At 45.5% G+C, this 20,888-nt stretch overlaps 1 protein-coding gene across 3 annotated transcripts in view; it reads right to left on the reverse strand.

Annotated features, from left to right (window-relative positions):
• Positions 1-20,888, reverse strand: part of MATN2 (matrilin 2) — a 171,065-nt gene that overhangs the window by 2,958 nt on the left and 147,219 nt on the right. For 2 of the 3 annotated variants that reach the window (XM_055546595.1, XM_055546593.1), the window contains 7 exons: positions 14,806-14,928; positions 13,437-13,559; positions 10,773-10,895; positions 5,545-5,958; positions 2,462-2,614; positions 672-743; positions 204-338 (listed from right to left, as the gene is read on the reverse strand). In XM_055546595.1, coding sequence (XP_055402570.1) covers positions 204-338; positions 672-743; positions 2,462-2,614; positions 5,545-5,958; positions 10,773-10,895; positions 13,437-13,559; positions 14,806-14,928 — 1,143 coding nt within the window. The remainder of the gene's footprint in view (positions 1-203; positions 339-671; positions 744-2,461; positions 2,615-5,544; positions 5,959-10,772; positions 10,896-13,436; positions 13,560-14,805; positions 14,929-20,888) is intronic. The other variant, XM_055546594.1, reaches the window with a different exon arrangement.

Genomic DNA, 20,888 nt, shown 5'->3' on the forward strand with positions numbered 1-20,888 from the left:
TGGCTTTTATTGTGGACTGCAGGAAGGTTGCTGCAGTTTCTTCTCGTTTATTTTTTTAGTTCTCCTTTTTCTTAAGTTCTTCTCTTCCCCACCCCACCTACTGCCTACTTGCTCCTTTCCTGTCCTCGCTTAAGCTGAGTTTGTTGGCAAGTTGAGAGACTTGATAGCAAGCTACCTTATAGTAATATTTTACTTGGAATTACCTGAGGATTTTGTCGAATGGAAAACTTTTTGTGTAGACCGTGCAAGATTGTCTTCTTCAAACAGATATCTGTGTTGCACTGCAAAATTAGAACAGGAAAGTAGGTCTCGGATATTTATGGTGACTGGCTCAGATTCTGTAAAGAGAAAGAAAACTGAAGTCAAACCTGTTTAACATGGTTGTGGTTATAAAACAGCCATCAGCTGTCAGAGTAGGGTACTTGTTATTCCTAGAATGAGGTACATAGCTTTACTTTAGGACATACTATGGCAGAAAGACCATCAGCAGAGAGGCTCTTAGCAACTATGGCTAAAAAAGGGTAGAGTAAATGTTTCCTATGTGATGGAGGGAGAAAAGCCATAGTTAATGTAATTCAAATCTTTCTTACTTACACTTCATTTGTCTGAGGGGAAACCATGGTGGAAGCAGCCACTGAAGATTCTAAAAATATTGCTTTTAAAAAACATACCTGTTGGCTGGTGGACCCTCTTTGGCAGTTCCCCTGCTGGGGAGTCCTGTCTTCCATCAGAGTCTTCCAGAGCTGAGAGGTAAAAGACGACCAGAAGAGTGACAGTTGTCCACATGGGTGCATATGTTCTTAGGAAACTGGTCCCAGACCAACTGTTTACCTGCCTGCCACCACCTGGGATGTTCTGGTCTGATTGGGTAACACCACCCAAGACCTTCCAGAGGCATTCTCTCCTGTAAGAGAAGCCTGGACCCCTTAAATGCATCTTCTTACTTAAGAACTTCCCCCTAAATATTATGTCTAGAAAGTAGGGTGGGAAAAAAGTTTGTCCAGTTATTAAGTTGCATTGGCAGCAGCTCCACTTAAATAAAAGAGCTTGGAGGCTAAACATCAAGTTGCATTAGAAATCCAAGAGGCCTTCCCTTCCTGGCCCCCTTCATCCCAGTGCTCTTTGCTGGGGAGGAATAAGACACATCACTTTGACCGGGATTTTACTGGCCACTGAACCTGGGACAGGAATAAAAGGAAAAATGGGCAGAACTGCTTTTCTGGTCCCCCTGCATTATACATGGAGTCAGACAAACCTGGGAGAACTGCTCTATGTAAGCACACTGGCACCATAGTGAACTGGAGAAAAGCACAGGGGGCTCCTATACATAAGAACATTAAGTTCCAAAGGGCAGCCTAATGTTCTGTAAACTGGAGCAGTCCATGCAAGAGGCACTCTTTACATTTTTATCAGTGGGCTTGGAAGGACTACCATCCCTTCCCACTCTACTTACAGGTGTATCCCAAAATTGTGCATCAGCTTTCCTGATTTATATAACTGTCGGTTTTAGTTACATGATCATCTCCATAGGGTTTTTGTGAGGATTAAGTATGCCATGTGTTAAAACACTGACTACACTGCTCAGCACAGAGCAAATGCTCAAGCAACTTATTAGCATAATTATTAGCTATTAGTAATAGCTAATAAGTATAGTATCTTGCAGAGAAGGCAATGGCACCCCACTCCAGTACTCTTGCCTGGAAAATCCCATGGGCGGAGGAGCCTGGTAGGCTGCAGTCCATGGGGTCGCTAAGAGTCGGACACGACTGAGCAACTTCACTTTCACTTTTCACTTTCATGCATTGGAGAAGGAAATGGCAACCCACTCTAGTGTTCTTGCCTGGAGACTCCCAGGGACGGGGGAGCCTGATGGGCTGCCGTCTGTGGGGTCGCACAGAGTCGGACACGACTGAAGCGACTTAGCAGCAGCAGCATAGCATCTTGAGAGTCCTTTGGACAGCAAGGAGTTCAAACCAGTCAACCCTACAGGAAATAATCCTGAATATTCATTGGAAGGACTGATGCTGAAGCTCCAATACTTTGGCCACCTGCTGCAAAGAGCCGACTCATTGGAAAAGACCCTGATGCTGGGAAAGATGAAGGCGGGAGGAGAAGGGGACGACAGAGGGTGAGATGGTTGGATGGCATCACCAACTCAATGGACATGAGTGAGCAAACTCCAGGAGATGGTGAAGGACAAGGAAGCCTGGCGTGCTGCCGTCCATGGGGTCACAAAGAGTCGGACACGACTGAGTGACTAATACTTTGATTCTCAATGTGAGCTATTATTGTCTTCTCTCTCCCCTATTCTACGTTTTGTGATTACTGTTTCCAGACAGCACTGGGCCCTGCCCACAAGGGAGGCACTTTTTTGAGCACCGAAGGAACAGATTAAGAATTTCTCATTCAAGGGTTCACGCTGCTGTTTGCTAAGGTCTCTCCTAGACGTAACCTACAGTACCTTCACAGATGCCTTTCTGCAGTTTATCACTGATCTCGCCCATTGTGCTGAAGTCTTCTGCATAGAAGAGATGCTTTTCTGTGGGCTCAGAGGCAATCTCTTGTAGCTCTTCCTCAATGGCTTTCCCTACCCCCACAGCATACATAGTTATACCTGAGGTACAAAGCAAATGAAGAACAGGGTAGTTACACAGACACAGAAAACAAATGTAGGGTTACCAAAGGGGAAGGGATAACGTAGAAGCTTGGGTATATAGCAGATATACACTACTATATATCTTGTATAATGGGGAAGAATCTGGAGATACTGAACATAGTTCCTTGTGCTATACAGTAGGAGCTTATTGTCTACGTTATATATACATATGTGGCTCAGACGGTAAAGCATCTGCCCACAATGCGGGAGACCTGGGTTCGATCCCTGGGTTGGGAAAATCCCCTGGAGAAGGAAATGGCAACCTACTCCAGTACTCTTGCCTGGAAAATTCCATGGACAGAGGAGCCTGGTAGGCTACAGTCCATGGGGCCGCAAAGAGTCAGACACGACTGAGTGACTTCACTTCACTTCACGTATATAAAATATGTGTGTATTATCTGAATCACTTTACTGTACACCTGAAACTAATACACGTTGTGAGCCAACTTAAAAAAAAAAAGAACAGAGTAGTGAGAGTTGTGTTCCCAGCATCTGGAAGTTGTGTGTTCTGCACTCAGAGCCAGCTGGATATTAATAACTGGTGGGATGTGAGGCATCCGTGTCAGCCTCCCTTTCTTTTCCACCATTTTTATTTTGGCCTTGTGAGCAAAAGACAGTGACCCCAAAGAGGAAGGGGGGCCACTGAGGAGAGGTTGGGGAACCTGACCACCGACCTGCGCAGCTCCGGACAAGGTCATTCGCAAATCTTCAACTTTCCCCTGATTTAGTCGTGTGGGTAAGGAAAAAAAGAACACTATCTCATGGCTTACTAAATAAGGATCTCTTCTGGGAGAATTCTTAAGAAACAGGTCAGTTTATGACCTTGTAACCTAGTTTCTACTTGTCAAAGGTACAGATAGTAACCTTAAGTGACCTGCAGCCAAATGAAACTATTCTGCCCACCCATCTTGGGAGGATAAAGCCTTGTAAGAAGGTGCTAAGCTGAAAAGGAGAATCTGCAGACCACTGGAAATTCCCTAAGTAAAAAAAAAAAAAAGAAGAACAAACACAAGTATCAACTTTAGATTTCAACAGGCATATGAGATTGTTCCAAAAGTTTTTTATAAACAAAATTAATCATTAGATTCCCTTCTCCAATATCCTCTTCATTTGAAAATTAAACATTAATAAGAACTTAAGTTCTGCTTGATTTTCAACACTTCTCAGCAGATATTGTACTCTGGCTAATTCATTAAACTAGATTTTTTTTAAAATAGACATAAAAATGGCTCTTTGAGTCAAAGGGCAAGAATTGTGCCTCATTCTAAAGTCTCTGTAAGGTCAACAGCCAAGTTCAGCATAATTGTTTGAGAGCCCAGTGACTTTACACACAGTCTCCTAAAAAGGATAACTACTATTTTAAGATTGTGTTCATTATACATAGGAGTAGCTAAATTAATCAGAGGAAGTCACTTCAGATAAGTCTTGTTGATTCAAGAACCAAGCATATATGTTTCTCCCACCACCCACCTTTGGAGGATTTGTGGAAATTTGAGTCGGGGAGAGAGTAAGGTAGGTTGGCTTCCATAAGATAGATAAAAGGACTAACCACTGTCTTTGGAGACAAGGTGTTGCCCCAATACATTCTAAGAATGCAGGCTAGAGGGGTTGGTGGGTTTGACATGAGCTGAGCTAAGCTAGTCCAGAAGCAGGGAAACCAGGTGTGAGCAGCCAGTTTTACAATCTACCCAGCTGATTCAGGCAGGACACTTTTGGGGGCTCCTGCGCTTTGGGGGCTCAGGAAAAAAGAAAGAGTGAAATAAGCAATATCAGTAAAATGGCCCCCTTCACTAGGACGGTGACTGAAGGGTGATGGGAACCAGCCTTTCTGTGAGGAGGAACGGAGCTCGCCAGCGGCACTTTAGCACTTTGACCCTTTGTTCCTTCACTCAGCAAGGATTAATCACACAAGTATTATGTTCCAGGCCTGACCGAGGCACTGAGTCCATCAAGTTGGTGCACACACTTTCCCCCTCATAGGAACTGCTGAAGCAATGTGCTCTCGATAAGTTCTTAAAGAAAGCAGTGTTCAAGCAAACTGCTTCACGACCCTCAGGTCTTCCCATCTTCCCAAGGAATCCAGACACTTTCCCTCAAGCTGTCTACCAACAGTCCTAGCTTTGGGGTTTCCTTTTGCCAAGAGCCATATTCCTCTGCCACATTTGACATCTATAGTCAAACCTCAAAAGCAACATAGTCAAACATCTAAAGCAACCTCAAGTCCCCCCTGCATTATATGTGGAGTCAGACAAACCTCAAAGAGGCTAAGCTTTACCGAGCAACAGAGTTTAAGAGTCATGATCTCGTCTGACATTTTGATTTTCTCAAAAGCTCACTTTTGCCTCCTGCAAACACAAGACCATTCACTGTCTTAAGGCTACTGCACTCCCAGTATGTTCACTGGTAATGTTGCTTAAAAAAAAAAAAAGGTATATTGCTCCAATAAAAATTTTAAAAATTAAAAAAAAATATTGGTAAGAGCTCTTCCTACTAGGAATCTATTTTTATCCAGTTCTTCAGGTGATTCTAAAACAACCAGACCAGTGTCTGGGAAGCATTGTTTATTTTTCTGGTTAAACAGCACATGTAGGATTGATTCTCTGCTCTGGAGGTCACAGCCTGGCTGGTAAATCATCACAGGAGATGATTACTCATGTGTGACCTGTGTGCAGACCCCCTTACAGTCCACAAGACTTTGGCATCCCTGTGGGGTCCCTTTAAGGCCACTAGGTGGCAGTTTAGTAAAGGTGTGTAAGCGCGGTGACAGGAAGCCGTTGTGTCCCCTCAAGGAATCTCACTCCCATGCTCCCCCACCCCAATGTGAACACCAAGCAAGTTTAAGAAACCTGAACCTGAGTGGGGTAAAACACACCCCCATCCCACGTTACCACTGGCCTGGGCTTTACTGGCCCACTCGGAGACGTCGTCCTGAGCCCGTCCGTCCGTGAAGACGATGGCTACTCTGGGCACCCGTGCGGAGAGAGGCCGGGCCCCTTCTACTTGGGTAAAACTTCTCTCAAACATATGTTTCAGGGCCAGCCCGGTCATAGAGCCCTTGCCCATGTATTTCATGTGGGCCACGGCTTTTTTCATGTCTTTGGCTGAGCTGAAGTTTCTCAGGGTAAACTCTGTGCGGACCAGTGTGGAATACTGGAGCAGCCCTACTCGAGCAGCTTTGGGAGAAATCGCCAAGGAATCTATAATTCCAGTGACAAACTGCTTCACAATCTCAAAATTATCTTCTCCAAGGCTCTTGGACCCATCGATCACAAAAACCAAGTCAACTGGGCCTTCGGTGCATCCTATGGGAATAAAAGGAAAGTTGTAATGGTTAAATGATTTTAAAAAAAAAGCATACACAAAAAGAGAAGAAAATTACACTTCCACTGGAGGCATAACTATTTTGGAGATCTACCTTTATTCTTTAGATAGAAACACAGGATAGACAGAAAGTGTCGGGAGAGTCACAAACAACCATAATGTTCACAATTGCCTTTACGTGTGGCAATTTTAACAATTGTCGAATTGTTAAAAATAGTTATTTTCCACAAGCAAAAACACATGGCAGATATACAAACTGGAAACCAGACCCACACTGTACCCCGGATCACCAGCAGTCAGGACTGTGTGTAGAGTACCTTCAGGGCCTGATAGCACCCCCAAAAGATTCCAAAAACTTTACTCCAGGAGAGTGACATCACTCCAGTGCTGGCATCTCACACACAATAGACTTGGAGATTCTTCCAGTTCAGCTCAGTCATCTCGATCTTCTAGGGAGATTTCCTCGTAGCCCAGCTTGTGTTCGTTACTCTCTGTGTAGCCTTCACACTACTAATCTGGTCAACAAAAATTGTTTGTTGAGCTCCTGCTTTGTGTAAGGCAGTCAGTGCGGCAGGACTGCAGGTGACCAAGGCACAGTCTCACTCCGTGCTGTTCACAGTCCAGTGCATTCTGCGCAGCGTTCCACACTGTACAACAGCCGGCTAGCTGAGGGTCAGCTTCCTCCTCTAGTCCACCAGTTCCTGCTCAGCAGGAGCCATGTCTCATTAATTTCTGTACTTCCAATACCTGGCACACAATAGCTGTTCAATAAATGCTTGTTGAGAAAATACACGAAAGAGGTGGTATCCATTCAGTAGTACAACCACTAAGTACCCTCTTCACCATTTTTTTTTTTTTTTGGCCCTGTTGCACAGGCTGAGGGATCCTACCCACCTGACCAGTGACCGAACCCAGGCCCTTGGCAGTGACAGCAGGAGTCCCAACCACTGGACCGCCAGGGCCCCATCATTGACCTTTTGAAGTTTTAAAATGAATTATCACTGAGAATTATTTACCTACATGGACGTTTTCCAGGCACCTCAGATGGCTGACAGTAAAAGCTTTATGCAAATACGTTAGCAAGCTGGGTATAGAGAGATTTTTTTTGTTATTTAGGGCTGCATAAGAAAAATTTACAGATCCCAAATGGATGATCTCATTTCAAACAGTCTGCAGTATGCAATATAACATTCTCTTTTACATATCAAGGCAGCTGTCTAATACTTGAAAGTGAAGCACAGCAATATTAGGAAGTAAAGACACACACATGCAAAAATATTTCTATTCTTGACTCAACTAACATGCTAAAATAATTGTGTATGTGTGCTGGAAGAGTTGGGTTCCTGTCTTTCCCCATTTAAGCGCATGTCCTCATTACTCAACCTATTGACCTCTTGTTAGTGAAAGAGGAAATGGCCAATTCAGAACTTCATTTACATTCATAGCCTGAATCTCAGGCAGCGTGCACCTGGCTCTCTAGCAGATTTCAGAAATAGTGGAATAATTTTTCAGCAGCGAATCTATTTTCTCTTTTCCCTCATATATTACTTTCTTAGAGAATAATACGAACACCTGCAGCCTCCCTGCAGGGAGCGGAGCAGACGACTTCAGCAGGAGACAAGAATCCTAGATGGAGCGGAACAGTACCAGGGCGGGAGGTGCCCTAGTCTCACTTTAATGACAGCCCGGCTTGCTGGCTACCTATTTGCAGGAAGGTCACTCAGCTTTCCTTGGATGTTTTCTTTTGGTAGTTGAGTCAGTGAGACTGGAGCAGAGCTGTGATTTGCCTTCTGAGCTTAATTTTCACAGAGTTTCAGAAATTCGGGTTTGGACAAGACCTTTAAAGGTCACTGGTCCAGCCCCCTTTAAAGGTCACTGGTCCAGCCCCCCTGTTGCTCACATCTTTACTGCATCTCTATGGCCATTCACTCAGCCTGGGCCTGAACACCTCTTCTGGTAGGGAACTCACCGCCTTACCACGGAAGCCCGCCTGCTCACAGCTCTGCGGTGAGGTTGACAGTAGCTATCATTGTCGGAACTGAGACACGGTGCCAGCACTGGGCTGAACACCTGTAAACACACGGTGTCATATATTTCTCATGACGATTCTGTAAGGTGTTATCCTAATACCATAGGAAGAAACTGAGACTCAAGAGCAGTTAAATAATTTCTCCAAGGTCACATGAATGTAGGAATAGTGGGTTCAAATTCATGAAAATCCGTAAGATCAAAGCTCATGATCTTAACTAATTAATCACACAGTTTCTCTGAGACAAGGTGTCTTTGTCCCTGTACCAAGCTGTGGCTTTTCTCCAATGTCCTTTCTTTCCCCAGGGTTTAGGGGATGCCCTATAAATAATGGATGACTGCCACTTTGGTATTTGAAAGGTACCTCAGGTCTTTTTTTTCTACATAGATCCCCAGTTTCTTCCTTTATTTTTCACTTGACATCATACTGAACTTCCTCACCATGATGCTTTCTAGATTTTGTCTCTATCCTTTATCTTTAATTTTTTTTTCTAAAAAATATTACATGCACATGGAACAAAGTTCAAACACCACAAAGATTATCTATAGCTATATCTCTCTATGTCAACCTCTATAGCAATACCTATCTTGAGAAAAAGAGTATGTTAGAGGGAGCCTTTTGCAAAATACATCAATGGTAGCACTAGAAAAACCACTCGATACCATGCTTTTTTCATTTAAAATATCTTGAGGATATATTTAGAGCTGCTTCATTCCTTTTTTTAATATTTATTTATTTATTCTTGGCTGTACCGGGTCTTTGTTGCAGTTAGTTGGAGCTCTTCTTTGTTGCGGTGCTCTGGGCTTCTCATTTCAGTGGCTTCTCTTATTGCTGAGCACAGGCTCTAGGTGCCTGGGCTTCAGTAGTTGCAGCAAGTGGGCTCAGCAGTTGTGATGCAGGGCTTGGTTGCCCTGCAGCATGTAGAATCCTACTAGACCAGGGATCGAACCACCATGCATTGGCAGGTGGATCCTTACCTGTCGGACCACCAGGGAAGTTTTGCTTCATTCCTTTTACCAGCTGTATAGTATTCTAATGTACAGATGCACCATGATTTATTTAATCAGCATCATATAAATAGGCACTTATTTCCCATTTTTGCTCTACAAATAACACTGCACAAAATATTCCCTCATATGTGGCTTTGTGAAGACATGCACTTCTCTGCGGCATAAACTCCTAGAACTGGAACTGCCTTCCTTTATTTTCTTGTGAGTTTGTTTTTATTTTTATTGGGCTCTGGGGGATGGTTGGGAAATAACTCTGCAAGTTATGCCCCACTAGGGAAATAACTCTGCAAGTTATGCCCCACTAGGGAAATGTCCATTCTGTTTTTCCTGGGATAGCTTTCAGAGCGTTTTCTTTCTCTTGGAGCTACTGCGCAGCGTCTTCAGGTTCACTGGGGGGTGGCTTCCCCTTGGAAGATAATTTTTCCTCTTTTTTCTCAGGGACCCTCTTGTTTCCTGACTCAGGTCACTAACTGGTTCCTCTTTGGGGAAAGATTTCTTCCACTTGGAAAGACTTCCACTGCTGTCTCTTCAAGATCACTACTAACCAGCTCCTTCTTGGAAAAAGGTTTCCTTTTCTTGGGTTTGGAGAAGGAGACAGATGGGTTTTCCATTCCATCTTCCTGAGGCGCCTTCTGGGGCTTTTGCTTCTCTTTGGGTCTTTCACTTGTCTCCTCACACTCCTCACACTGCTTTTTTCTGGTGATGCCAGGGCAATGGCAGCCAGTCTTTTCTGTCTTCAAGCGTTTCTTCTCCTGTTTCTCCAGCTTTCTAGGAATCTCATCAGCTGCTTCCTCTGCCTGAACCACTGTCTCCTCCACGACATCCAGATTCTTTTGTGGAATCTCTCCAGTCTCAGAGAAGGACAACCACTCCCCAGCTTGTTTTCGAAGCTCCTCCCCAAATACACTGGGAGCAGGGATTACCTCAGAGAAGCAACCAGTTTCTGAGGCAGTCCCGCATTTGTTTGCCAGGTATCGGGAGCTGGGAGCTGCAGCCTTTGTTCTTGGCAGCTGCTTGGCATACTTTGGGGTGTTACCCCCTGTCTTCAGAGCTCTGGAAACATGGTCCATTTGCTGGGCCAGGGAATCACTCAGACACCAGGACCAGTGTCCTGGTTTAAAAAATTTTTTTAATATTTTTTATTTTAAAAAATAAAAAAAAAACATTTATTTTTAAAATATTTTTAAAAATTAAAATATTTGCCAAACTGCCCTCCTAAAAGTTGTACCAATTCAGACACCTAGTGATAAATTTACAATTGCCTATTACAACATACCTTTGCCAACGTAAGGAATCATCGAACTTACTGAACTCTGATAACTAAAAGGTAAAAAATGTATTGTAGCTTTAATCTCTCATTACACATTTTCCTTTTTCTTTTATGTTTCATGTCATGTTTAGAAAGTTCTCTACCCTGAGATTATAAAATACCTCTCTCAAGGCTTTTTCTGCCACTTTAGAGATACTATTTTTTAAGTTTAAGAACACAAGTCTTACCTCCCTCATTCCCGACATTCTTATTCAGCTAGGATCACTCTAGCCTCTCAGCTGACTGTGAACTTACTGTCAACTGAAACCAAAAGTGTTTTCACAGGTGCAGTTAAGCTCTCTTCCCCATTCTGTATCTACACATACACATTTATATCTATGGTAGAAGCAGAGATGAGGGATTTTACTTCTTGCAAATACTCCAAAAAAAAAAAAATTGCTCCCAAACCAAATTAAAGCAAAAAAACCCCCAGTTCAGATCACTTACTTTTGCACCGTCTTCCATCCTCAGCTAGAATAAATCCCTTTGAGCATTTGCAGATGTAGGAATTGCCACGGTTAACACAAATGTGTTCACAGCCATGGTGGGTCGATTTGCAGACATCCTTCCCTGAGGGTTATATAGGAAGTGAAGCAACCCCATCAGTCAGTGTAGAAACGAGCTGGATTGAACAGTCATGTCAGGACAGATCATGGAAATAAACCATTAAAAGCTTCATTCAAACCTCCTCTATAACATCCCCCTTTCAGTCTAATACTCAGGAGAGGGCATGGTAAAGGAAATCTCCTCTTAGAAAGCTCTAGTTTCCATGAAACTGAATGGTAAGCTGGGTGATCAGATGTCCTGGATTTAATAATTTTTAGAATTGTTCAATATACTTTGAGGTTTGATTTTCCCACCCTTCTGATTTTTCCCCATAGACATCCCAATTTCAATTGTCTAATGTACAGTTCTCATGTGTGAGGCACTTCAGACTCTTCACAGTAGCGACAGCTCTTTAATCTTCACAGCATCCTGTGGAGAGAGGAGGGCAGGGATAGTCACGCCCAATGGATACATGAAGAAGCAAAGTTTGACAGTGCAGTCCAAGGTCACACAGCCACTCGGCGACATGTCTGAGTCAGGAAGTATCCTGAGTGGTCCTCCTCCACAGCATGAAAGCCTTCTGTTCTCTGCTTCCTTCATGTCATTAGCTCCCTAAGAAGCTTCCTGCAAAACTGCAATCAGTGACTACAGATCCCTCTGGAAGGCTTTGATTTAGCAATCAAATTTCAGAGGAAAAAGTTGAGCCTTGTGTACCAGTTGTACAAGCTCAACCTATTGAGCAAAAAGCGTGTTGAGTGTAGAAATGATGCACACGTGCATTCCATGCTTACAAAAACAGAAGCATGAACGAATGTCTCAGGCAGACTTAATGGCAGAACTGTAGCCATGGTCCCTGCAGGACAGCGCCGCGTGAAGGCAAAACACAGCCTTGAGTAGGGCACCCCGCAGAGTCAGCCCATGGACCCTCGGGCATCCCAGGAATCGGTCTTGCAAACAGAACTTCCTGCTAAAGGCAGAAAAGTCCCTCCTTCTGGAGGAATAATGAGGAGTGAGTTCTCCTTTACCCCTCGGTGTTGACCTGTGGAAGCCCCAAGTTATCTCAGCAATCTGTGATGTTCAGTTCAGTTCAGTCTCGTGTCCGACTCTGTGACCCCATGAAGTGCAGCACGCCAGGTCTCCCTGTCCATCACCAACTCCCGGAGTCCACCCAAACCCATGTCCATCGAGTCAGTGATGCCATCCAACCATCTCATCCTCTGTCATCCCCTTCTCCTCCTGCCCTCAATCTTTCCCAGCATCAGGCTCTTTTGATGTGAAGAGGTGACTTAAATGAGTCACCTCTTCGCATCAGGTGGCCAAAGTATTGGAGTTTCAGCTTCAACATCAGTCCTTCCTATGGACACCCAGGACTGATCTTTAGGATGGACTGGTTGGATCTCCTTGCAGTCCAAGGGACTCTCAAGAGTCTTCTCCAACACCACAGTTCAAAAGCATCAATTCCCCCAAATCAACTTCCACCTCAGATGAGTTTTTTTTCTTTTTTTAAACTAAAGAAGGGCCATCCTGCCCACTGGAGCAGAGTATCACAAAAACAAGTAGACCATGTCAAGACCCCCCGAAAATAGGGGTTAACACCTCAAAATCTCACAGGGGGTGGAAATCCTGACCCCGTGCTCATCTCCTGCCCACTTCACTGAGCTCACGTGTCCCCATCTCTCCCTCTCAGGGCTGTGATGGTTCATTTTATGAGTCACTTTGGCTAGGTTACGGCACCTGGTTGTTGCATAAAACACTGGTCTAGATGTTGCTGTGAAGGTACTTCTTTAGATAATATTTAAATCATGAGCCTTTAAGTAAAGCAGAATATCCTCCATAGTATAGGTGGGTCCTATTTTGAAGACCTTTAGACAAAAAAAGACTGAATTTCCCCCAAAGAAGAGGGAATTCTGCTTCCAGACTGCCTTCAGATTGGAGCTGCAATATCAGCTCTTCCCTGGGTCACCAACAGATTCCTTATCTATCTACCTATTGATCTATCATCTATCCATAAACACACATACACACACACATACGTGCACACACACACACACACACATTTTATTGGTTCTCTGGAGAACCCTGAGCAATATACCTTATAAGAAAGCTCTCATAATCTGTTCTGAGTGATCCACAGAAGTAAATGTTAATGGATAATCCAGACCCCCCAAAAAAACCCCTTCATCCCTTCTCTCACTTTCTGCCCTTACTTACAAGGTTTTCCAAGAATAAAAAGCGCTACAACTATGCTTTGACCCTCACCGCGATTGCTGACCCAGATTCTAATCCTTTCCAATGGCGAGCCAGGCACTCTGCTAGGCTCTGCGCATCCATACAACTCCTGTGGAAAGGGGCTACAACTGGGAGAAAGTGAAAGCAACGAAGAGCCTGACAACTCAGGACCCTGGATGAGAAATTCCTGAAGCACTGAGGGTCCAGTGTACTGATCACAAGCACAACAGTTGCAGAGCATCCAAGGCAGGAACTTAGAATAGTGACACTGACTATAACGGAAAACTTCCAACGTTAGAAGAAGATCTCTAACTGTCCCGAGTCGAATCGACTTACTTCTGCAGCGTTTCCCGTCCTCGGCCAGCCGGAACCCCTCCATGCACTTGCAGACGTACGACTCCCCAGTGCTCACACACGCGTGCTCACAGCCGTGGTCCACTGCTTGGCAGACATCTTTCCCTGAGGACAGCAAAGTTAAAAATTTCACCACCGTCAGTTTTCCCTGGGCTTCACCTGGGAGGACCCATCCTTCTCAGCCCCTGGACTCCAGGGCCATCTGAGCTCAGCAGCTCTACTTCGGGTTCACTCTCCGAGCTTCCTCCCTGTCACAGCCACGGCCATCCACCAGCACCTACTTCAGTGTCTCGTAAAAACGCAGTCCATCACGGGCCTTCCGCAGGCACTGGTATGATTACTTAGGACATTAAACCTCAATTTGGACTGGTGATGCTGAAATCTAGTTTTGAGTTTTTCCCTGACCACGTGACTTTGGAGAATCACTTAACCTCTTGCAGGCTTCCCTTTCCTTTATGAAAAATGAGAGTAATACTTCCAGGTACCCATCTTTTCTTCAAATGCATCAATATGAGATTCTCTTAGTAAAGAGCTTTGAGAAGCTTGAGAAGATGACTGACAAGGGCAGGAATCATTTGATCAGGGTTACCCACTCCCCTTTGACTCGACAGAGACGTGTCTTGGCCCTATGGAAGAGACCTTGCTTTCTGAGATGTAAGAATGGCCTCTCATCAAAAAGGGGTCTCTAAGAGGGATTTGTGCCACCAGAAACAATAGGCCTCTCATCAAAAGGGGGTCTCTAAGAGGGATTTGTGCCACCAGAAACAATAGCAACAATATTGTTAAAGAAGCAGAGGATCAGGGAAGTTAAGCTGCTTGCCTAGCTAATGAATGGCAGTGCTAGAAGCTGAGAGAATCTGGATTTCAGACTGGACATCCTTCCAGTAGAACACACTGTTTCTTGTCACAGGGCATATCACCTTCAGTTGTGGCTCTGGCTTTGACTTTTGTCACTTGTCCATTGGTTTGTTTTCTTTTTAATAGTCTTTCTTTTTTTTTTTTTTTAGGACAGTTCTAGATCTACGGAAAATTGAGAAGACAGTACACAGATTCCCTGTAAACCGCATACCCAGATTCCCCTAGTATCAACATCTTACAGTAGTGTGATACGCTTGTTATGATGAATGGACCGATACTGACACAGTAATATCAAACAAAGCCCATAGTTAATTTACATTTCCTTAGTTTTCAACCTGATGTCAGTTTTTTTCCTGATCTATGATCCCACATTACATTTACTGGTCTTGTGGCAATGGTTTTTGAGAGTAACTGATTTACACAGAGATCAGGCTGGTGGATTTCAGGCAGAGATCAGACATAATAATGGGAACCCACTCCAATAAGAACTTACTTCTGCAGGTCTTCCCATCTCCACGGAGTATATACCCTTCAAAGCATCGGCACACGAAAGAGTCTCCACTGCTTACACATGAATGTTCACAACCATGCTTGCCCAGAGCACAAGCGTCCAGTTCTGAGAATCCAAGTGGAAACAGAAACAAAAGAAGGAAATGATTCATACATTAGTGACTTATTTAATCTTTTAAGATATTTCAGACACCTTAAATGAAAGCAGTACTTTATGCTACAGGGTACATTTAAAATAGAAAGCATGTCTATGAGCAAAATATCTTAATATATAAAAAGCACATAAAATAAAATACTACTATCATCTCTGTAGGAAAAATGAACAAAAGACACGGAAAGACAAGTTACAAAAGGAGAGACAGAAATGGCCTATAAATATTAGAAAATAAGTTCCACATCATTGATCATCATGTAACCATAATGTCAGATTATCAGATAACCATGATTATCTGCATATCTGCTTATGTATGCATGTATGTGTCCTACTTTGGTCATCCCTCCATCCATTCATTCATTCACTCATTTCTTCACTGATCTGTGGAATATTTCGTGAGTCCCCTCTCTCTGAGTCAGGCACTCCTCCAGTCTCTGGGGACGTAACAATGAGTAAAACCAAGTTTCTGCTTTTGTGAAGCTTACATGTGGTGGCAGGGGCGGAAGGAAAGAGGGGCAAGACAGACAGACAAATGTATATGTCAGGAGAAGGTGCTACAGAGAAAAGCAGGATGAGGGCGATGGAGAGGGTCTGCTGATTTGGAGCGTGCAGAGGGCTTATTATTTTCCATGCCATGTCAGAGAAGGTGACACTGAGCAGAGCCCTGGAGAAAGAGACGAGTGAATGCGTGGTGTTTGAGAAGAATGACATCCAAGGAAGTACAGCATCTGTAAACAGGGGCAGGAGCCCGTGGGGACGTTTCAGGAAAGGCAAGGAGATCAGGGGACCGGGCAGGCGATGAGCCAGGACAGACCTCATGGGAGTCACACACAGTGGCTGCATCTAAGTCAGAAGGGGTCACTGGAGGGTTCTGAGCAGTGGGGTGACAGGAACTGACTTTTTTCTTAAAGGACCACTGTGCACAAAACGGGCCATGGGTAAGGCTGGAGCAGGGAGAGTGGGAAGAGAGCCACTGCCTGACCTCTCAGGCGGGTGAGAGGGTCAGATTGAGGCTGGACTTTGAAGGCAGAGCCTGCAAGCTTTGCTGATGGGTTAATATAAAGAGTCCATCTTCACATGGATATGACAGAAGAGTTATGGGTGACCTGAGGTCCTAGGGCTGAGCAACTGAAGAATGGCATTGCCATAGACGGGGCTGGGCAGCTTCTGTGACAGCAGGCTGTAAAAACCAGGCTGATATGCTAAAGCCTGATACTGAGGACAGATGGGAAGGGACTTTTTCTAAGAACCAAACAGAATTCTGAGAGTCAACGCCATCATTTCAGATGGAGCAGAATTTCTACAGTGGCTTTGAAGTGAGGTTTTAAAATGAATGCTCCAAAGTGCATAATCACTTTATAGCCAGGCACAGACCATACGCTTTTTTCTAAGGCATTTTTGCAGTATTTTTCTTGGAGGGGAGTCTTGAGAACGACCCTATGGGTTAATTAAAGCAGCTGTTGTTATTCTCATTTACCAGCCAGGGAAACTATGCTTTGGGAAGATTAATGGCTTGCCAACATCAGTTGCTAATAAGTGACAGCACCAGATTAAAAATGTAATCTTCTGATAATACATCCCATGTTTTCCCCAGCTACACTGCGTTGCTATACTCTAAAGTAAGCTTCCAAACATGAAGGGAATTTTGTCTTCATTTGGGCAGAAGGGCCGCCAAAATCTGAACAGTGGGAAAGCGTTGTATCAACTGAAATTATAACTGCAGACGAGAGTCAAAGCAGAGCTGGCCCTTGCTCTTTGCTCGGAACATGACTTACTTCTCCGGGCACAATCTAGACTCATTATTGATGCAGAACATTTCTCGATGGCTTGGGGTAATCCCTCACGTAGTGTTGAGTGGAAATACAATTGAGTGATCCATAATACAGACAGCCGGCTGGCTGTGGAGGTGAGCGGTTTTTTTTCCTCACCATGAATTTATATTAAGAATACTCCATTTTCCAATGGAATAAAATAGCTATAACTCTTTCAGGTCAGCCTTGTCAAGCTATAATGCAGACAGGCCCCCTGAGCACGCCCCTTCTTTCTGGAGCATCCCCCATGCCCTGTCCTGTCCCCGTAGCTTCATCTCAGGCTGAAGTTTTGAAGAGTGATTGAGTCTTTCCACAAGGATCCTGAAAGGACATTGGCCCCCCAGGCTCTTGCAGGACGAGTCTGTACTTGGCAGAGGGGCACTGCTTTCCTCTATGGGGAGCCTGCTGAGCCTGAAAGCACTGTTCTCAGGGGGCATCCTCACCATTGGCTGCAGACGATCCTGGGAGCTCCCAGCCCAGCCGCTGAGCTCTCCTGGGCTTTTGTACTAATAGCTGTTTGGAAATTTTGTTGTTTGCATGCTTTAAAAGCATGTAGCGAATTTGGGTTTTTAAACTTTCCCTTCTTACCCGCTCAGGGCATCTGATCAAGAGAAGACAGCAATGGTTCTCAATCTCAGGGGAACATCAGTCACCTGCAGAGATTCTTTGAAAGGCAAAATGGGCCCATGATTCAAAATTCAAACATACTAAGGGGAGACATCCCCTTTGGAGGGGGTATCTGGCAGTATCTGCCTAAAGTACAAAATGTACTTTTGACCTGGCAGCTTCACTTCTGGGATCCTCTCCTGCAGATACCCTGGCACCATATGAAGAGATTTACTTTCAAGTAATTCACAGCAGCATCGTTTGTAATAATGAAAAGTGGGAAACTACACAGATGTCCACGACTACTCAGGAGACAAGCTGAACAAATGTTCTACACAATGAGATGCTATGCTTAGTCGCTCATTCGTGTTTGACTCTTTGTGACCCCATGGACTATACAGTCCATGAAATTCTCCAGCCCAGAATACTGGAGTGGGTAGCCGTTCCCTTCTCCAAGAGATCCTACCAACCCAGGGGTCGAACCCAGGTCTCCGGCATTGCAGGCGGATTCTTTACCAGCTGAGCCACCAGGGAAGCCCCAAAGAAACAGGAACGGAATGGAAATAAAATGGAATGTTAGCTATCCATTGCGGAGAAGGCAATGGCAACCCACTCCAGTACTCTTGCCTGGCAAGTCCTATGGACTGGTAGGCTGCGGTCCACGGGGTTGCTAGGAGTCGGACACGACTAAGCGACTTCACTTTCACTTTTCATTTTCATGCATTGGAGAAGGAAATGGCAACCCACTCCAGTGTTCTTGCCTGGAGAATCCCAGGGACGGGGGAGCCTAGTGGGCTGCTGTCTATGGGGTCGCACAGAGTCGGACACGACTGAAGCGACTTAGCAGCAGCAGCAGCAGCAGCTATCCATTGCTGCAAAACAAAGTATGCCAACACTTAGCAGCTTAAGGCAACAAGTGTGATGTCACATAGTGTCTGAGGGTCTGGAAGCCAGCAGGGGCTCAGCTGGGAGGTTCTGGCTCAGAGTGTCTCGTGAGGCTGCAGCCGAGCTGGTCCCCTGGGGGCTGCATTGATCCCAAGGCTCCACTGGGGCTGGAGGATCTGCTTCTGAGCTCACCGTGTGTGCACTGGCCTCAGTTCCTCCCTGGAGGATGACTGAAGGCTTCAGTTCCTCAACATGTGGGCCTCTCCACTGGGCTGCTCCCAATACGGCTTCCCTTAGAGTGAAGCCAACATGACTTCAAGAAGCCAGAGAGAGCTCCCAGAAAGCAGCCACAGTGTTTCTGACAACTTCACTGGAGAAGGGACACAGCACCGTTATTTCCACATGCTGTCGGTCACGCAGGCGGATGGTGAAGGAGGGAAGGAATACATGTGTGTGAATCCAGGAGGGGCCGCCCTGGATGGAGGCTGCCCACCACCAGTTACCTGGGAACCGGAGGGAGCCAGGGGGATGGAAGGGTGGGCAAGAGTGCGAGCCAAACTCCTTAATGCACGTCTTTTCGTACTGTTTTGATTTTTAAACTATGTATACCTTTTACCCATTCTAAAAACAAAATCAAATTTAAACAGACAAAAAAATCTTATAAAAGTACTCTTCTCTCTCACCTTTGACACCCTACATCATTATTTTTTTAAAGGCAGCACCGTGATTCATTTAACCAGTTTCTTTTTGGAAAGGCACTGAGGTGGTTCCTAGGCTTTGCTATGACAGTTGTTACTGCAGGGGATACTCGTGTGCCTGTAGTTTTGCATACAATGGGAAAGCAAGTCCGAAAGGTAAACATCTAGAAGTAGGCTTGCCTCTCTAAAGGGTAGGAACACTTACCCCCGGATAAATATTTTTCAAATTGTCCTGCAAGGAGGTTGCATCAATCAACGTAAGATGATCTCTATTTCGGGAGGTCCAGGGTGCTGCCTGGACTTTCGGATGTTTTAAAAAGCCCCACGGATGACACCAACAAACTTGCCAGAAGTGAGATGCCGGCACGGGACCCAGAACTTACGTTCAGAGACCTTCCCAAGTGTCCAGAGAGGTGATACCGCTCCTCCATCATCATGAACCACCTGCCATCATCCTTCTCCTGGGCTGTTACTCCATCTACCAACTAGGTCTTCACAAACCTACTTCACCCCCTCCAGCCCATTCTCCTGGACTCAGCTGGAGTCCTCTTCTAAAGCGTGCGTGCAGACATCCCTCCCTCCATCTGCCTGACACCCTTAAGTGCTTCCTGAGAGTCTGGCTAGGACTCATTGGTGAGGTTCGCAGGACCTGCCCGCTGCCTCATCTCAGCCACGCTCCCCCCAGCTCTGAGTACTTTCTTTCAGCACCTCAGGACCAAGCCAGAAAGTGAAAGTGGCTCAGTCGTATTCGACTCTTTGCAACCTCCATGGACTACACAGTCCATGGGATTCTCCAGGCCAGAATACTGGAGCGGGAAGCTTTTCCCTTCCTCCAGGGGATCTTCCTAACCCAGAGATCAAACCCAGGTCTCCTGCACTGCAGGCAGATTCTTTACCAGCTGAGCCACAAGGGAAGCCCAAGAATACTGGAGTGCGTAACCTATCCCTTCCCCAGTGGATCTTCCTGACCCAGGAATCCAACCGGGGTCTCCTGCACTGCAGGCAGGTTCTTTACCGTCTGAGCTATAGGAAACCCCAGCATCACAGCTATCACCAAACACTTACTGGTTGCTCTGGACCTATGCCTGCCTCCTCGCTGGACGACGCTCACACGGGCTCTGACCTCCAGGGGACCACGGGCTGCACCTGCCCTCCTCTCCTGGATCTCCCAGCTCCTAACTTAATGCCTGGCCCCCACAGCAGGTCCTCAGCAAATGCCTGCTGAGTTAAAGGAAACATTTCCTCAGCTTTCTACTCTGAAAACCAAGGATCACGAGAGTTTTAAATGAGAACCCATGCCGTGTGGATGGTGGCGGTCAGCTGGGCTCCCCTTTCTCTCCCTCCTTCCAGCCTTGCAGAGTGCGATTCGCATTTGTTCAGCAAAACGTCCAGTTTCTGCACATCAGGGACATTTCTGTCACTCATAATTAAAGAACCACAAATGGTAAATTAGAGAAGGCCAAAGTTGTGCTGCAGCTAACTCCCTGACCACAGGCTTTCAGCTGCCTTTCAGTCACCAAGTCTGGAAACCGGCTTGGAATCAGCATCTCTGCCGAGCTAAGGTTACTCCCTGCTGGGAAAGCATGTCAGTGGTTCCCTAACAGGCAAAGAGAGCCAACATCCCTGACTCACGATTACGGGGGGCCTTCAGCCTGGGGAGAACGGTGGGCACTCTGACAAGAGTTCATTCATTCAGTGAGTGTTTATGGAGCCCTTACTCTGCCAGCCTCATTCTCAGGCTAGAAGGGACCTTGGGGATGAACTGGTCCAACACCTTCCTTTAAAGTCACAGAAACTGAAGGACACAGAGCGGGTGTGACTTTCCCAAGGCCCCTTACCCTGCAGAGATGATTAGTCTCAGCCGTGCTTGGGGCAGAGGTGTGATTAGATCACAGGTCTGTCACCTCCGTGG

The sequence above is a fragment of the Bubalus kerabau genome, chromosome 14 (genome assembly GCF_029407905.1).
Source record: "Bubalus kerabau isolate K-KA32 ecotype Philippines breed swamp buffalo chromosome 14, PCC_UOA_SB_1v2, whole genome shotgun sequence".
NCBI classification, from domain to species: domain Eukaryota; kingdom Metazoa; phylum Chordata; class Mammalia; order Artiodactyla; family Bovidae; genus Bubalus; species Bubalus kerabau.